We start from the raw sequence: 19,096 nt of genomic DNA, 5'->3' as shown, positions 1-19,096 counted from the left end.
CCTCGGCGCCCCTCCCGGCTCCCGAACCATCGTCTCTTTTTCTTTTCTTGCCCTTCCCCGCAGTTCTGGCGCCGGAAGGGAGAGCCTCGCCAGAACGAGGAACCGCTGCTGGGGGTCCTTCCCCGCTAGCCAGCTCCAGCTGGGCCGCTATTATTACGCTCAAGTCAGGGAGAGTGCCCATCTTCTTCGCCTCGGTAATTTGTTTTTGGATATCTCTCGGGGATGTCCAGTCGCTTAGCACGAATGGGAAGAACGGTCGGATCTCCACCCTCCTGAAAACATAAGGCAGAAGAGTCAGGACGCGACAAAAAAAAAAATTGCGACTAAAAGAGCACAGTCTAGAGGTGCGAGAGAACGTACTTCGAGCGATTCGATCTTTAAGCCCACAGATCCTTTCCACGGATATCTCAGACCAGCGATAGACTCGAAGCAGAGCGACGGCGCGAACACTCCTCAAGAAATCTTCGGGATAAGCTGGGGAGGTAGGATGGCCGACTGCATACAAAAAAAAAGGTTGGTCAGAATCGACAAATCGCTTACGGTTCGCGATAGAGTATTCTACCGCAAGAACGGTTCCAAAGAACTCGGTAATCGTCTTGGGGAGGCTCCTCAAAGGCCGAGCTGTCGGACTTAAGGAAGAAGTAGGAGCGCTGCCAATTCTGCGTCTTGTTCGGATGACCGGCACATATGTTGCAGTTTGGTCGCATCTTCACCGAGTAGGTGCCATCTTTCATATCGGTTATCGAGGTCATCTCCTCGAACGACCTAACGCTCATCGGCATGTCGATCTGCTCCGCCAAAACCGACAAAGTAACCGCTAGACGCAGCGAGCCATTCAGCAGCTGACTGATCGCGAGATCCCGACGTCTGGCGTATGCTGTGATCAGTCGCGGGATGGGGAACCAGCAACGAGTGTCCTCCTGAAAATAGGATTCGTACACCGTCTGGTACCCCATCGGAGGAGACCAGGGTCTCTGCGCTCCCGTGGGCACAAGGAAGGTCACGCCTACGGCACCCGTAGCCCGAAGAACCCTCTTCACGCTTCCAAGAGTCGACCTCGTCTCCTCTACGCCTTCCCAGTCCTGACCGGCCAAGAAGGCAGGACGCAATAAGTCGGGATGAAGTTGAGGAAGCTCCTCGAAAATTCCATCGGGGTAAAAAGTGGTCGGGAAGAACTCAACCTCAGAATCATCGCCATCCGAGAGACCAACCTCCGCAGGTCGAGCTCTCAGGGTGACCGAGTCAACGGGCATCGCCCCGCTCTGACCGTCTCTCGAACATTCCACTGCATCCCTCGCAACGACGTTCTGACATCCTTCTCTCGCGAGTCTCGCAGCATCCGCAACCAGAAGTCGATGAGAGCGAGATAGATTTGCCGTGTCCATCATCGCCTCGCGATGAATCGCCTCCGAATCTACGACACGACTCCCGTCGGGATTCCTCGTCGGATTCGACGTCGCTGCGGCTGCCTTTCCTTTCGATTGTTCCGATAACCTCTGACCCGACGACATCGCAGAGCGAAACAGCGAAGAACGTTTCGAACAAATCTAACAACGCTTAGAGAGATAAGGGAAAGAGAGAGAAAGTACCTTTGATCGCGGAGAAAAACTTGAAGGAATGGAAGGGGATCCGCGTATTTATAAGGAAAAGAGAGGGGGGAAACTCGAGGCGCCATCATTAGGTCTATTCGGGCCTAAACGGGCCTCGAAATCCGCCCTAAAAACCCAGCGGACCCTCGCGGCGTTTCAACTTCTCGATTCATCTAGAAGAAGAAAAAAGGGGTGGGGGATTCGAGGTATCGTCATTAAAGCCTAAACGGGCCTTAATGGGCCTCGAAACTCTCCCAAATATCCAGCGAACCTTCGCGACGAACCCTTCTTACGACACGACGACCAAAAGGAGAGATAAAAGCCTCTGCTGCTCGCTTCCGAGAGGGCAACGCTGTGCGACTCGCCGACCGATCGTTCAAATCTTCCGACAGACCTCCTATTCTCTCAAACCTTCAAACCTTAGAATCCATCACGAGCTGGAAATCACCCGCTCACTGATGGACTAGGGGGGGACTTACTGTAGAGGATGGATTCGACCATCCCACAGGGCCCGAGGAATAGGAAGGCCTGGCCCGAGTTAGGAAGAGCGACGGCTCGATCTGTCGGCTCGAGAGTCAGGTCTCTCGGCTTGACTCTTGAGTACTTCTAGCTGACCATCGTCGACTGAAGAGCGTTCGGCTCAGCGGTTGCTCGAACACCTACGGGCCTCTCGGCCCAGCAAAGGAGGCCCACCAAGATGGCGTAAAATTAGGTCAAGAGCGAGGCATCGGGACGTCTATATAAGGGAAAAAAGAGACAACGAGAAGAGGATCCGAAATCACTGACCAACACTTGACGGCTAGATTAGGGTTTTCACCTTTACTTCGTCTCGCCGTTAGTTATACTTCTCCGGTAGCTTATCGAGCCACCGGTTTCCTTTCTGTCGCACTCTCCTCTTATTTCCTTGTAACCGATCGAACGTTTTCTCTCCGACCATTAATAAGACGTCTTTGTTTAAGCCCACATCTTATTTATTACCGTTTCACGATCAAACATTCAGTCTGTGGCTCTATCTCTTGTGGTGCTACAGATTCATCATCTCCAGGACCAGAAGCAACCTCTTGACAAAATCCGAGAATCATTCTTATACTCCTTATCTCTCCTCCTTCCAAGTGATTTAAAAGTGTCTCCTTCATCTCTGGATTATTACTTCCTTTTACATCAACACAGGTTTGTCCTGCTTCTGGTTGTGAACATCAACACAGATTTTAAAGTCAAATAAGTAGATTTCAGAATCAATGATATAGATTTCACAGAGTCAATATGAGTCTGTGCATTGTTTGCTGTCAAAAAAAAAAAGATATAGATTTCAAAATCAAAATAACTGGATTATCGTAAATCAGCCAAATAGTTAAGGAGAGATACCATAATGATAACGTGTTAATATTATGGGCAAATCTCCAAAATAGCACCTTTCTAAGTTTATATCACAAAAATAGCACTCAAGAACTAAAATGACCAAAATAGCACATTTCTAAGTTTATCCTTTGAAAATTTTAATTTTTTTATTTTTCAAAATTTGAAATCTTAAACCTAAAACCTCATTTCTCAACTCTAAACCCTAAACCCTAAACTCTAAACCCTAAACCCTAAATTTTAAATCCTAAACCCTAAACCCTAAACTCTAAACCATAAACCCTAAACTCTAAACCCTAAACTCTAAACCCTAAAATTTAAACCCTAAAATTTAAACCCTAAACCCTAAACTCTAAACCCTAAACCCTAAACCCTAAATCCTAAATTCCACCCTTTAACTCTAAACCCTAAGTTTGTGACTTTTGATAAAACATTAAGTGCTATTTTTGTGACTTTTGACCTTGAGTGCTAGTTTGGAAACAAAAACTTGATTTAGTGCTATTTTTGTCTTTTTCTCTAATATTATTACCCCCGATAGTGCCTACAGGTTCTTATATCACTGTTTACATCATTATATACAAGTTGTATCTTCGTATGAAAGTGAATTAACCTCCACTCTGTATATACATAATAGACTAACGCTAAAGGGATAAAGATTGGCTATGTGGGATGTTCCAGACAAGAAACTGTTAAAGCCATGTGATGCATAGAAGGGACCATACTGTAGCATTAATTTAAGTTCTCATTACCTTTACATGGACACAGAAAACAAACGTCTTTGTAACTGGCTGCGGCTAACATTGTCCAAATAAGCTCTCTATATCAGTTCGTTTATGTCCTGATAATCATAAGTTCAATGATTAAAGATAGACACTGATTAACTGCTTTACGAAGCAAGATTTAAAACAGGAGCAGCTACGTACAATAATCTAGAGGTCTCTTATTAACACCAGAGGAAGTTGCAACAAAATAGCCGCAAGAAGGTATCGAGGAAGACTAAGAGAGACTCTCGAGTCTAGAGAACCTAGACTGCAATTTATTTTCAATGCAATTTTCTCGTCACCTCCTGTAGTACAAAGACAGAACCAAAAAAGTAGTAAAATAACTACTTCGTATATGAAGCAGCAATTTATTATTATATTACTCAAAATAATAATAATAGATAAGTTCAGTTTTGTAATAAAATAAATATAAAAACTACAATGTGTGTTTTAGCATTTTGTATATCATGATAATATAAAATCTGTCCACATATTTATAGCTATTGACACTCTCATTTGATTGGCATGTTCTCTTTGTTGATCTTGAGTTGCAAGAATTTCTTCACCATTGTTATTAACTTCTTCAAGTTCTTCCACATCAGCATTATCTTTTTCTTCAGGAAAAATATATGTTCTACAGAACTTTCGAAGAAAATTATGTAAACCAGCACACGCAAGTACAATCTCCGTTTGTGTCTTATAAGGAAAAGGGGGTGCAGACTTAAATATTAGAAATCGAGATTTGAATATACCAAAAATTCTCTTGATAACATTACTCACGGAAGCATGACGATGATTGAACAATTCTTTGTCATTTTGTGGAGTAGAATCTTGACCTGAAAACTCTTGTAGAAGATATCGAACACCACGATATGGAGCCAAAAAGTTGCGACGATTTGCAAAACCGCAATCAACCAAGTAAAATTTTCCTGATATTTAACAATAAAATAATTATTTCTAGAAAATTTATCAAGGATTACAATATATATATATAATATATTTATATGTACCTTCTGGAACTGGTAGTCGATTTGTGTTCCTTGTTAAAGCATCATTTAATATTTTTGAATCATGAGCTGAACCTTCCCATCCACTAAGTACGTATATGAACTCAAGATCAAAATTACATGCAGCCAACACTTTTTGTGATATATCTTCTTTTCTGTTACAAAAAGAAGCTGCTTCTTTTTTTTGTACCATTGCAAATATATGTGTACCATCAATAGCTCCGACACAATCTTAAAAATATAATAAATATATGATCAAAATAATAATGATATGAACAGGGATCAAAATAATATATATATAGTATATATAGTTATAAATACCTTAAAATAAGGATAAAATCTTGTATTTTCTCTAATCTTTTGAGGTATTCCGGGTCCAGCGGTAGCCATGAAACTTGGTGAAATTTGGTTTAAAGCTCGCAAAACTTTATGAAAGTTCTCACTTACAGCAAATTTGGATCTCTTAAAAGTATCTCGTGTATATATATATCTTGCGTTTTGGCCAACTATTAAGAGAAAAGATGCAACCATTTCTTCAAGGCTAATATATCTTGTATCGGTTAAACCTGTCTTCCCTCGGATGAGGTTGCATAACTTCAAGAAAATATCTGGATACATTCGGTATAACTCTCTAAAATGAATAGGATCTTCTTTCAACACACTTTCTATATAGTCTTGACCAGCTCTTGTGATTACACGTCGAATGGGACGTTCAATTTGCGTTCGAATCCTGCAATTGACGTTCTCGTTGTCGCTTCTTCAAACACATCAGCTGACGAAAAATTAAGAGCACCAATAAAGTAATATGGACATCTAACTCCTCATCTTCATGTGACATGTATCTCTCTTTGTCATCAGAAGTTTCTTGTCGCCCAAGAAACTCAGGATTCATGTTTGATAATGTCTACCTATGATAAAAAAAAGAAAAGAAAAGGTTAAGCACGGCTGTTTGACGAGATGATCTTACTTTATTTATTTGATCGTGCTTCTTTTCTTTATTACTAAATAAGCAACCAACTTATAAAATAATGTAAATTATACATATCAAAATTTTACATTTGACAAAAAAGAATGTAAGGTTTCCATTTAAATAAGAAACTAAATTTACGTAAATTTAACAAAAAAGTATGTAAATCTAAAATTACGTAAATTTAACAAAAAGTATGTAAATTTACATTTAAATAAGAAACTAAAAGCACGTAAATTTTAAATTAAAAGAAAGTAAAAAAAAAATGTAAAAAGGATGGATAGACAATCACACAAGGTAAGGCTACAACGCTCTTTGATTTATACATTATGTAACATAGTTTAAGCAACGAGGTTTACATCTCTTGACCTGTCATAGAGCAAATCTTGTCCAAGCACATATTTAATTAATTCCAGTTTTGTTTGTTTGCATACTTGCATGTTTTGGACATGCTCAAAAGCTTACAACACAGTGGAATTATCAATTTTGAAATTATAGAAAAGAATGATAAAAAAGTAATTTCATTATAAAAATCTTTTAATACAATGCAAAAACCCAGACTATAAAACCCATATCAGATGATAAAAATAAGGGAAATTGGATCCTACATCCATCAAACAAATTATAATTCATTCACTAACTAAAACTCCTGTTTTTTCAATATACACTATACACATTATAGATTACTAGGGTCGGCCCGTCCTACAGGCGGGATATTGTATCAAATTAACTAATTGTCCAACTTATAATTATAGATGTACAAATGTGGATTTGTGATAAAGTTTGATGACAATACTGTTTTTTCTTTTTAATTCTTATTCATAGTGGAGTGTGCATGTGTCAGAAAGAGGCCTATAACAACTTTTATGTTTTTGCGTATGGATTTTAAATATATATTATTTTGTATAATGCATACTTGCTCTACAACATTTGCTTGTAAACTAAAAAAACTGTTTTCTATATTTTTAAAAGAGAAAATATCTAGTCTATAATATAACATGGACATATGTATTGACTATATATATAAGTTGGGTGTTATTTTAAAATGACATATGTATAGAGGTTTTTCAACCATTACTTCACTGGCACAAAACATTTATAACTGTAAATATCTTCTTTTAAAAGCAAAACTAATAAAAACGTGTACAACAAAGGTATTTTGATATATATTATATGCATCAAGTTATAAAGGTTGGAAACATTGCAAAACTGTTTGGAGCAAAGTTTTTAACTTCACGATCTTCATCTTGACGTCAGTTCAGTGTCGGCCCTGGCCACAAGCAGAAGAAGCATGGGCTTCCAGCCGACACGATAATAAGTATTTTCGCGGCCACATATTTATAAAAAGTGACTTCAGCCTAGTGGTTCTAAGAAAAATTACCAGTGCTAGAGGTGCTGGGTTCGATTACCCCTGACTGCATTCATTTATTTTGGCTCCAAATATAAAATGGGACACATGTCACTCCCATAACGCACGACTTGATGACGTGGCTTCACGGGAGAGAGACGAACATTTCTTTATATATATAGAATAGATTGCCATATTACCCTTGCAACCAACCGGTGAAACCTACTAACAAAAATAATTAAAAAATATATAAAAAACTTTTAGCCACATCTTCTAATCCATCACCACCAACTCCACGTCTCTACTCCACCATCTCTTTCCAGTGTCTCTCTTTCTTCTTCAGATTATCAAAAAAATCATACATTTTCTTCTGTCACATAATTCTTCTCTTTCAATACTTCACCAAAAGAACAATCAATTGTTCTAAAGAAGAGACAACGATGAAGTCATAGACGGTGAGCACACACAACAATTCTTTCATTTTTTTTTATAAAATCAATTGATTCTCACAATCATGCTTTTGTTTTCATACTCTGTTTTCATTTCTGTTTTTGTTTTAAAGATCCAGTGGTGAAGAACATACAACGAACAAAGCGTAGACGGTGAGCACACACAAAAACTTTTTTTTTTCTTCTTTTTTTCTTAAATCAATTGATTCTCACAATCATGATTTTGTTTACATACTCTGTTTTCGTTTCTGTTTTTGTTTTACAGATCCAGTGGTGAAGAACAACGATGGCGAATCGGTTAAAGCATCATCGTGTTGGGAAAAAGAGATGAGATGGAGATGATCTCTATATGGTGGTGAACGAAATGAATGTATATCAGCCTGTCTAAAAAAAAAAGAATTGAAGAAGATGAATTCGACATCTATACTATATTTGGTGAAATGAAAGTATAGTATATATTTTTAAGTATAGCTACTTATGTACGGTTACCATACTATTTGAGACATATTTCTATACTACTCCTTAAAAATGTAATAATATGTCATGTTTTTAAATTTGATAGGTCTCTTCTTTGTCAATTTGTGCGATTGATTGTAATATGAAATTCATTTTTCAAGTGTTAGACAAATTTGATTATTTGGAACATTCGTTTACTACTATACTACTTAGACTATATGGAATATAAGCTATGCAATATGCTAACCAAGTAAATGTGATTTCAAGTGTTAAATATTGGAAAACAATTTATAGATTGTATTTGGGTTTATAGGTTCCTGCCTAGGGTTTAGATTTACTAAGTAAAAGTTTGGGTATAGTAAACCATATTATATACATTCTATTTGGGTTTATACTTCTTTGATTAGGGTTTAGCTTAATCTATTTATTTAGGTTTAGGGTTTATGATATATTTGGATTAGGGTTTAGTGACTAAAATGTAAGGTTTAATATTTAGAAGGTGAGGGGGTATGGTTGGGGTGAGCATTAACTTCTTTCATGCAATCATAGACAATTTATAGTTTCACCAATATGTATTATGTTATATATTTTGTTCCATTCTATTTTGGTTTTGTGTTTATATTTGGGTTTAGGGTTTATATTTGAGTTAGGGTTTAGTGATTAGAGTTTAGGGTTTAGATTTACTAAGTAAAGGTTTGGGTACAGTAAACCATATTATATATATTATATTTGGGTTTATATTTTCTTAATTACGGTTTAGCTTAATCTATTTATTTCAAGTAAATGTGCTTGCAAATGTTTAATATTGGAAAATAATTTATAGATTGTATTTGGGTTTGTAGGTTCATGCCTAGGGTTTAAGTTTATTAAGTAAATGTTTGGGTATAGTAAACCATATTATATACATTCTATTTGGGTTTATACTTCCTTGATTAGGGTTTAGCTTAATCTATTTGTTTAGGTTTAGGGTTTAGGGTATATTTAGATTAGAGTTTAGTGACTATAATTTAGGGTTTAGTATTTAGAAGGTGAGGGGGTATGGTTAGGGTGATCATTAACTTTTTTCATGCAATCATAGATATTTTATAGTTTCACCTATATGTACCATGTTATTTATTTTGTTCCATTCTATTTGGGTTCTATGTTTATGTTTGGGTTAGGGTTTAGTGATTAGAGTTTAGGGTTTAGTGATATGAACCCGTCAATGTCGTAGTGTCAGTCTATTCTATTCAATAATTGAATAGTAGAACATTCATATAACCTTGCTACTAAAGTCCTCTGAGTTATTGAACCAGAACTAAAGTTTAGTTCCTCGTACACTCTAAAAGTACTATACTATATCCACCGTGTAGTATAGTATTATGAACCTGGTGAATGTCATTATTTGAAAACGGGGAAACTTGTTTATATCTCGGATGTGGGTTGACATTTTCAGGTTAGAGTTTAGTGTTATCATCTGGGTGGGGGTTTCAATAACTCACCCTCGTTGCTCCGTTACTTGTATTAGTGATATGAACTCATCCATGTCGTAGTGTCAGTCTATTCTATCCAATAATATAGTAGTTGAACATCCATATAACCTTGCTACTAAAGTTTACTTCACAGTACACTGTAAACGTACTATACTATATCCACCATATAGTATAGTGGTATGAACCTAAGTACACTTGATATTTGAAAACGTGAGAAACTGTTTATATCTTGGATGTAGGTTGACATATCCTGATTAGATTAGAAATATTCAATTCCTTAAGGAATAGTACGCAAGACATTGTAACTTTACCATATTACATCATCTACACATTTGTCAACATTTATTCTTTAATGGAGAACGACATCATTATATTTACACAAATGAATGGACTACACCATTTATCAAACTATTGTTTTTCTATTATCCTCTACATATTTACTGAAACAATAAAACATATGTGGTTTGTATGTGTATGATGTGGCCTCATTTAATTTGGATGATGTGGTTTGTATGTGTGTGATGTGGCCTCATTATTAGCCATATTTAATTTAAGTGATGTGACATTACCTTCTTCCTTTCACCTGCTACTTGTACGTGAGAGGGTTATAACCGGAACAAAAGAGACATAATTGTTACTTACTTAATTATGTCAACATCATAAGCATGCACTTAATTTCACTTATGATTTAGGTTATTCAGCAAATAAGCCCTAAAAATAATCAAAACCCCATCGTATAAAATAATAGCTAATTCAAAACCTCATGACATTATGTTTAATCCAACCATAACGTTCATCAACAGACATGCTAATGAAAACATCTTTCATTCCTTGTTGATGAATTATTTTAACCGCATCATGACGTACATGTTCCTTCAAATCAGAAACTTCTTTGATTGCTTCCCATAAGTTATTCTTTTTTTTTCTGCTTCTCTTTGTTCATCTTCTTGCTTTTGTCTTGATTCCCTTTCTTCTATTAAATTGAAAAGTTTCTGAGTGATCGTTGTCAAAGTGTTAATCTCAGAGCTAGCTTCTTCTACACCTTTTTTTGAATGGATGGATCATGAGCTTTATGAAGAGAATTAGTTTTTTTGTTTCTTTCGTAGTGGGAGCTTTTCTACAGTATCATTTGAAGGGCTGCCAAAAAAGGATGATTGTGATTCATAATTTTCTTGAACATTAAAAGAAAATTCTTCACCATGATTTGGTTGTTCCTTTTCTGCTTCCGCTGTTTCAGTTGTTCGAGCGTCAGTTGTATCACCCAATCCAATCGCGCTTCTGCCAGTTGCTAAATTCCTTTCAAATATAATTTTGAGATCATCAAATTCTTCAAAAGTTTCATCACGAAATTTTTTGTAGTTTGGATGTGCCTAAAATTAAAAAAAAAGTTAATACAAAGAAAAAAAATTATAACAATATAGTCTTACATATCTTTTTACCTTTATATATTCAGTCCACACTTCATCTGGAGCCGTAAACCGTTTTGTAGTTGCATCCCATCCGAACCCAGAACTAAAGCGAAGAAGTTCAGCAGCACCTAGATACTTTGTTTTCAGAATCTTCATTCTGTTTGAGTAGTGCTGAAAAGTTTTGGCGCTCCCATGCATTTGATTGAGAGTAGGTAGGATTCTTCTCTCCACTGTGAATTTGCTGAATAGACCATTACTATCACGTAAACCTGCAGCAATACAATCTAAAAGTAGATTTATCAAAGTTTTATTTTCTTGAGAACTCAATTGAACACAAGAACCTTTTCCACGTTCTTGTGGTTCTTGTTGTGATTCTTCCATTGATGCTCTTTTAGGGTTTTAAAGTGTTTGTTTCTTGTGTTAATTTTCTAATGTATAGTAGAGATTATATATAACTATGATAGACCGACCACTACGATACAAATAGAAAACTAGGAAAATGTGGAAATTGGACAATTGGAAAAATAGAAAACTTTCAAAAGTGTGATGAGTGCTCGATGTTTTTAAATGGAAATGTTACAAGCACCCTACCATTTAACAAAATAATCATATTTTTGTGAGTGCTTGTATAATTAACGTATGCAATACATATATACGAAACTTGGTGCCGAAAAGATATTAGGAAAACCAATAATACAGATTTGTCAAAATATCAAGGTTCAACTCAATGTTTGCTCATTTGTATTTTTAACTTAAAATCATTCATAAATCCATTCAAATCTAATTTTAAATCAAATCTTCAAACAAATTATTATTATTGAATAACACCTGATTTTAAAATCTATTTTAAAATCATAAAACCAATAACAATTGATTTGAATATAGATTTTAAAATCATATAACCAATAACAATGAATTTGAATATGGATTTTAAAATCACATAACCAATAACACTAGATTTGACTTGTATTTTCAAATCCATTAAAATATATGAACCAATAACACCTCCTTACCAAATAAATTGGTTCAGATAGTTCATCGTTAGAAATTCAATACCAATCAATTTAATACTAAAATTTCGGTTTGGACATTTCCGGTTTAGTATTATAGGTTCGGTTAAAGCATCAATAAGGGTCTTAGAGGTTGAACCTTTAGCCTCAAGGCTTTGACACCTCTTTGAGTGAGTTCCAAGAAAACAAATGCATTTTATACAATCATGGTAAACTTAACATGTGCAGCGTTTGACCGTCACCAGAATTAGGACCCAAAAACTAAAAGAAAACTAGCTGAAGATGGCTTTCACCTCTATCACTGTCACCTGGTAAGGAATGATCATCAATAAAGACCGAGAAAAGAAAGCTTAAATGCAGAGGCCAACAACAATAACAGCCAACCTTCTGTGGCTTCTTCCATGCTGCTCTCCGGTTGAAAGAGAAGACTATAGTTGAACCGAGGTGGGAGATGAGCAGGAGAGCCGATAGAAATTCTCATCATCTCCTGTGTGTTCCTTGGAAGCATCCTTGGTCCTGGTAATGAAAAGACAACTGAAGAGTTACAATCTCAGTAAAGAAAGAAACAACAAAACACGCTTTAACTCAAAATAGAAACTAACCCAAGTGACATTCAAATAGATCCATTCCAGAAGGACTTGAAGAAGCAGAATAACTCCCTGTCTCCAACAGCTGTTGAAGATGCTGCTGTTGCCACTTGCTAATGTTTCACCAAACCATAATAAGTAAACAAACCCAAAGCAGACTAAAAGACACAAGAGGGATCAAGTACATTACTTTTGAAGGATCTTTCCTTTCTCCTTGTACGGTTTAACGAGCACACGTGAGTCACAGATGAAATGAGGGTTGCCTCGAGCCAATATGATTCTCACAGTTTCAGCATTAGAGAAAGTAACAAACCCATACATCCTTTGCTGCTGATATGGTATCCTCACATCTTCCACAGTTCCAAAGTCGCTACACATTCAAAGAAGATACCATCACACTGTCAACAACAAACAAAGAAACAATCATGACTTGATTCTCTCTTACATTAATTACCTGAAATAATAGGAGACGTCTTCATCAGTGAAGGAGGTTTCAGATGGAAATGTCAAGTAGATCTGTGTCTAGAGACTGAATCATCTCTTTCCTGCCTGCTTGGAATATCAGTAAGAGAGTGCAGTCTCTCCAAGTTCTACAACAATGTGTAAACTATTTCTTGGATCAAACCCAAAAGAGTTAAATTGAACAAAAGCGGAAGTGTAATGATTCTCCTCCAAACTGAGAGATCTTCCAAATACATACTTAAATCAAAACACACCAAAAGTCATAAAGATTTGCCTCTAATAAGAAAGTTCCTAAACATTATGCAAAACACCATAAAAGTTGAGAACATGTGACATTGTTTGCCTGAGATCCTAAGCAGATATTCCATTCTTGGCCTGGTTTGTTTCTATGGTTTTCCATTCTCTGATCTTTGCCAAAGTCTTCTCAACCTTCATCATACGTGCCTCTAGGCTCAATGATATCTCATCTATTGCAAGGTTTGTATGCTTCAAACTTTTACCATCATCTTCCTCCTCACTGGATCTCAGGTTTTGTCCATCTTCATGGAGCACACACTTTTCATCCTTGCTTCCACCAGCGACTATAGCCTTCTTTTTCTCAGTGTTGATTCCAATTACGCCAACCTCATCATCACACTTTTGTCTTGTCTCTGGTCGTGACAGAACAGTGTCAACTATTCCTCCATTAGCACCAAGAGGAGGATCTGAGGAGTTGTTACCGTTAGCTGAGCTCAGAACCGTATTCTTCCCTGCTTTGTTCCCCGTCTCTTCTTGTTGTGCTACAGTTTCATCTTTAGTATCAATCTTTTGACGGATCCATGAATCATTGTTCTCTCTCTCAAGTCTTCCACTGTTTCTTTTCCCAAGTGATTCAGAAGCATCTCTTACACCTTTCTCTCTGTCTATGACCATCTCAGCTGTGGTAATGTTACGAGCTCGCTTGTCTCCCAAATGCTCACTCTTCCTCTTCACTACTTCCTCCTTCTGAAACAACTCAGTATTTGGCACTTCTCTTGACGCTGATCCACCAGATTCTACTATCTTGGATCTCACATTTGTCGGTGTTCTAAGATCTCTAGACCTTTTGAGTTTTTCAGAAAACTCTTTTCTCAGCTTTTGACCCACTTCTCTTGATGGCAGTACCGTAGGAGGAGGATCTAAGGAGTGGTTTTCATCAGATGGGCGCATAGCTGTCTTCTTCCTTCTCAATCTCATTGCTTGACCAATGCTTAAGCCATCATCTTTCTCATCTTTCTCTGATGGAACCTGTGTCTCATCGTCTTTATAAACTCGCTTCAATGACTTCTTAGCACCAGAAGCAACAGGCTCAGATGTATCATCATCACCTCTTCTGATGTTTCTTGGTGGAACATGTGTCTTATAATGATCCTTTTGAGTCTCATCCTCCTTACTAACTCGCTTCAATGACTTCTTAGAACCAGAAGAAACAGGCTTAGATGTATCATCATCACCTCTTCTGATGTTTCTTGGTGGAACCTGTGTCTTATAACGATCCATCTGAGTCTCATCCTCCGTACAAACTCGCTTCATTGACTTCTTAGAACCAGAAGCAACAGGCTCAGATGCATCATCATCACCTCTTCTGATGTTTCTTGGTGGAACCTGTGTCTTATAACGATCCATTTGAGTCTCATCCTCCTTACTATATCGCTTCAATGACTTCTTAGAACCAGAAGGAACAGGCTTAGATGTATCATCATCACCTAATGATTCAGCTAGTTCAACAGCTCGCTTACCCTTCCTCCACCACTCACAGTACACTGAAGTAAAATAAGATAATGCAGAACGAGAAGGGACGAACAATCTCAATCCATCAATAGGCTTGTTGTACTCATCCCAAGCTGCCTCTTTGAAGAGGTTGCTTTGGTTAACAGGACAAGGAACATCCTGAAGCAATCCAAACTGTGAAGCCACTCGGTTGGGAAAGTAGCATTCCACACTATCCTTTCCCACAAGCTCAGACACCTTGATGCATCTAGCAAAGGAGATGAACTCCTCATCAAGATCAGGACCAATAGGAACAGACATTGCTTTCTCAGGGTAAAACTTAGGAAAGTTCCAGTTCCTCACAGCTTTTGTGTAAGGACGCCACTCAAAACTCTCCATCTTCGAGTTTGCCAGTATCTCCCTCACATTTCTCTTTGTTCTCATCCTCACATGCCTCTTTGTTTTCCTTGGTTTCGCTTCATCCCAAAGAGCCAACCTTGGCTCACCTTGCCGCAACGGATTAGTGTTGTTGGGACGTAGCTCCCTGAACCTCTCCCATGTCCAAACTTGAACCAACTTAAACAAGGCACTCAGCTCAACTTTGTCGTTTAACATCACTGTCTTGAAACCTCTGATGTGCTCTTTCAAGAGACTCAAGTCAGCATACAGGTGAGCAAGAACAGGAGGAGCAAGAGCAATCCTAGTACCTCTAGAGAGATGAATAGCTATGGACAAAACAGCTTGGTCAACATGGCAATACCTTGTTGGTAACACAAAGTAGCTTAGCCACAACCCAAGGAAAGCCGCATGCTCAAGCTCACCCCTAGTGCCCATGAATCTTCCCATCCATTGGAGTTTAGTTACCAAATGGGCTGAACTACCTTTCCTAATCTTGACCCATTCTTCCTCCAGTGTCCTCAGAATCTCCTCTCCCGAGCTATCCAGAGGAGTAAAATACGGTGAGCCCAAAACAGAGAAACCTAGAAGTACCATAACGTCTTCAAGTGTGATGGTTGCTTCACCCCAAGGGAAGAGGAAGGTATTGGTGTCGGGACACCATCTCTCAGCGATACCCAGAAGGAGATCTGTGTCTTTGTTGAGTCCTTTGGTAGATGCCATGACTGCTTCGAAGATCCCAGCTTTTCTCCATGTGGGTCTGTGTAAAGATGACATTTTTATAGCCCATGACTTGAAAGCTGAGTTCGCCTCTCTCCACCCATGGAAGGAAACACTCAAAGACAGAGCCTTTAAGTCAAGTTTGGATTCATCAGTGGAGGTGAGACTAGGAAGTGGAATGTTCTGAGAGGGTGGAGCCATGAGTTGTTCAAATGCTGAAGATCACACAAAGAAAACAGAGGAGGTTAAGAGCAAATAACAAGTCTAACTTTTGAACTGATGTAATAAATAAAGCAACAAACTTTACAAGTTAGCAAAACAGAGAACCTATTTGCATCAGTCAGTCAGATCCAACACAAGATTCTAACTTTACTGCTCTTTAAGCCTTACACAGACAATATCTAGGAAGGGAATGCAAATCCCACACAAAACGAGTACCAAGTTTCCCTAAGAGTTCAAAAGAAGATACCTTTACGTGAGAGAAACAGAGAAGAAGCTTGGCTTGTTGAGAAATACAGTGAAGATGACAAAATGTTGAGCTCGGAACTGGTTCAGAGATTTTGTGTGTTTTGCCTTTCTGAAAAAGCTTAACTTGTTGGAACCCTAAACCCAAGAAAAAAAAGATAATGAGAGAGAGGTCTCTTCTTTTCTAATTTTTTTTTTTAATTCTGAAAGTTGCAGTGTGAAGCAGTGCCTTTTTTAAGGTAAATGGAAAGATATGAAAGGTCTCTCATCATCGGTACACACAAAAACAAAAAAAATATTCATTTAACATTTTTGATTATATATTTCAAATAGTACTAAACTAAATACACACGTAACATCATAAAGCTAAGTTAAAGTTCATAAGATTATGCAAAAGAGTGATATGTGACGTTGTTTTATTCTTTCTGATCTTAAGGTTTTTGACATGATTAACTTAAGCAGAAAGTCCAGTTTGGATATGGTTTCTTTTGGTTATCCAATTTCTAATTGTTGCCAAAGTATTCTCCACCTTCATAAAACGTGCCTCTAGGTTCAATGCTAGCTCCTCTGTTGTAAGCTTTCTATGTTTCAGTCTTTCATCATGAAGCAAACACTCTGCTTCCTTGGTTCCAGGATCAACCACAGTCTCCACTGCTTCACTTCTATTTACATCAACACAGGTTTCTCCTGCCTTCATTGGTGACAGAACAGTGTCACCAATACATGGGATCATAACCACAGTCTCCACTGCTTCACTTCTAGTTTCTTCTTCATCATTCTGTGGCTCTATAACTTGTGGTGCTACAGCTTCATCATCTTTAGAAGCAAGCTCTTGAGAAATCCTTGAGTACTTTTTATACTCCTTATCTCTCCTCCTGATTCCAAGTGATTCAGAAGTGTCTCCTACATCTTCGACCAGAGTCTTCTTCATCTCTGGATCATTACTTTTCCTTACATCAACTTCATCAACACAGGTTTGTGAATCATTGTTATCATCCTTATCTCTCCTCCTGATTCCAAGTGATCCAGAACCATCTCCTCCATCTTTCTTTCTACATTTTACCAGCTGAGAAATGGTAATATCATCATAAGAATCCATACCATTATCATCATCACCCTCACGAGCTCGCCTGCCTCTCAAATTCTCACTTGTCCTCTTCGCTAACTCCTTGTGAAACAACTCACTAAGTGGCATTTCTACTGAAACTGATCCCATACGTCTCGCTATTCTAAGTTTCCTAGGTCGCTTGAGTTTTGCAGGAAACCCTTCTCCCAACTTCTGAAGAACTTCACTTAGAGGCTGTGCCTCAGGAAAAGCACCATCATCACCAGCATTGCTTGCACCAAAAGTTTCATTTGACTCCTCAAAACCAAGAAACTGTGAAACTGATTTCACCCACCAATCTCGGTATCTCATAGTAACAGAACCTGCAGCAAGACGAGAAGGCATGTACAGCTTCAAACCAACAAGAGACTTATTGTAATCATCCCATGCTTCCTTCTCTGTGTAGTCACTGCTATGACGAGTAACCAAACCAGGAAGATCTTGACTAAACCCGAACTGCATCGCCACTCGATTCGGATAATAATCCTCTACAAAACCAATCCCAACAAGCTGAGAACTCCTCACACATCTAGCAAACGCAACAAACTCATCATCAAGACTGTTATCAACATTCACCCACATAGCTTCCTCAACGTAAAACCTAAGAGGGTTCCAATTCTGTAATGGTTTAGTATATGGACGCCACTCGAAATCATCAAGACTCAATCTCACATTCTCATACTTCTTCTGCAAACCGTCCCACCGAGAGATTCTCGGCTCCCCTTTAGGTATCTCCTTAGCTTTTGGTCTCACGTTCTTGAACCTCTCCCAAGTCCACACTTGAACTAACTTCAACAGAGACTTGGGATGATAAGACTCATCTCCTGTAATGGCACCTAAATCTCTGTACACGCTAGCGAGAACCGCAGGAGCAAGAGCAACCCTTTCCCCTCTAGCTAAACGGACAGCAACTGGGAACACATGTCTTGAAATAGAGCGGCGAGACATATGTGGAAACACCAAATGAGAAAGCCACATGGCAAGAAAAGCTTCATGCTCCAACGGATCATCTCTGTCTCCGAAACGCAAAGTCCATTGTGACTGTCTCACTTGCCCACCTTTGCCCCCCATAATCTTTGTCCTTGCTTTCTCCAGCTTCTTCACGGCATCTCTCATCTCTGAGCTTTCCACAGAGGCGAAAACAGAAGAACCCAAAACTGAAAACCCTAGAAGAACCATCACATCCTCTAGCGTTATCGTTGCTTCACCCCAAGGGAAGACGAATGATTTGGTCTCAGGACACCATTTATCAACTAGGGCTTGAATCAAAGATGGGTTTTTACTGATTTTGAATGTAGATGCCTTGATAGCTTCAAAGATCCCAGCTTTTCTCCAAGTGGGTTCGTGTAAAGCTTCCATCTTTCGCATCCAGGATATGAAATTACGATCTGTAGACCCAGCCCCATTGCCGAAACTCCTCAAAGACGGAACCTTTACGTCTGATGAAGAAACAGAGACACGACGACGACGAGGAAGCTCGGCCACAGGACCGTCAATGGAGGTTACGTAAGGTTTCAGGAAATGGGTTTTCATCAAGCAGCAAGGATCTCTCGTTCTTTCTACACTTGAATCCATAAGATGATTAAAGTTTTCTTCTTTCTCTTTTTCTACACCTGAATCCTTATATGGTAACTTGAGAGGAACTCAATTAAATGAACACAAAAAAAAAGATTTATTTATTTCATAAGGGAGCATTTTATTTAACCTGATAAATTAAATTGGTTCAAATTCATTGTTAAATCTTCAATACCAATCAAGTTAATATCAAATCTCGGTTTGGACATTTCCGGTTCAGTTAAGTTGGGCTAA

At 38.1% G+C, this 19,096-nt stretch overlaps 3 protein-coding genes across 4 annotated transcripts; all 3 read right to left on the bottom strand.

The window, feature by feature from the left end:
* Positions 1-11,995: 11,995 nt before the first annotated feature.
* Positions 11,996-12,769, bottom strand: LOC106389750 (zinc finger CCCH domain-containing protein 55). Of its 2 annotated transcripts, XM_048760435.1 has the most exons (4): positions 12,602-12,769; positions 12,427-12,524; positions 12,209-12,340; positions 11,996-12,132 (listed from the first exon to the last, which is right to left on the bottom strand). In XM_048760435.1, exons 1-4 carry the CDS (start codon positions 12,730-12,732, stop codon positions 12,086-12,088), a joined length of 408 nt encoding a protein of 135 aa, XP_048616392.1. In that variant the 5' UTR covers positions 12,733-12,769; the 3' UTR covers positions 11,996-12,085. The 2 variants fall into 2 exon arrangements, with proteins under 2 accessions (XP_048616392.1, XP_048616391.1); XM_048760434.1 differs by having other exon boundaries at positions 11,996-12,340.
* Positions 12,770-13,010: 241 nt separating this feature from the next.
* Positions 13,011-16,418, bottom strand: LOC125575010. Its single transcript, XM_048760431.1, has 2 exons — positions 16,187-16,418; positions 13,011-15,932 (listed from the first exon to the last, which is right to left on the bottom strand). The coding sequence occupies exon 2, from the start codon at positions 15,916-15,918 to the stop codon at positions 13,225-13,227; it is 2,694 nt and encodes an 897-aa protein (XP_048616388.1). The 5' UTR covers positions 15,919-15,932; positions 16,187-16,418; the 3' UTR covers positions 13,011-13,224.
* A 49-nt stretch (positions 16,419-16,467) lies between these two features.
* On the bottom strand, positions 16,468-19,079 carry LOC106384633. The gene has a single exon (XM_048760432.1). It carries the CDS (start codon positions 18,860-18,862, stop codon positions 16,637-16,639), a length of 2,226 nt encoding a protein of 741 aa, XP_048616389.1. The 5' UTR covers positions 18,863-19,079; the 3' UTR covers positions 16,468-16,636.
* Positions 19,080-19,096: the final 17 nt, after the last annotated feature.

The sequence above is a fragment of the Brassica napus genome, chromosome C6, assembly GCF_020379485.1.
Source record: "Brassica napus cultivar Da-Ae chromosome C6, Da-Ae, whole genome shotgun sequence".
Lineage (NCBI taxonomy): Eukaryota > Viridiplantae > Streptophyta > Magnoliopsida > Brassicales > Brassicaceae > Brassica > Brassica napus.
This window is presented reverse-complemented; position numbering and strand designations above follow the sequence as displayed.

Bases quoted from the DNA above. Each gene is read 5' to 3' on its own strand.
- LOC106389750 (XM_048760434.1), bottom strand. From the start codon at position 12,732: ATGTATGGGTTTGTTACTTTCTCTAATGCTGAAACTGTGAGAATCATA. The intron at 12,525-12,601 runs GTAATGTACTTG...GTGAAACATTAG, and splicing joins AAAGGAAAGATCCTTCAAAA to CAAGTGGCAACAGCAGCATC. The intron at 12,341-12,426 runs GTTAGTTTCTAT...TTTCATTACCAG, and splicing joins TCTATTTGAATGTCACTTGG to GACCAAGGATGCTTCCAAGG.
- LOC125575010 (XM_048760431.1), bottom strand. From the start codon at position 15,918: ATGGCTCCACCCTCTCAGAACATTCCACTTCCTAGTCTCACCTCCACT.
- LOC106384633 (XM_048760432.1), bottom strand. From the start codon at position 18,862: ATGGATTCAAGTGTAGAAAGAACGAGAGATCCTTGCTGCTTGATGAAA.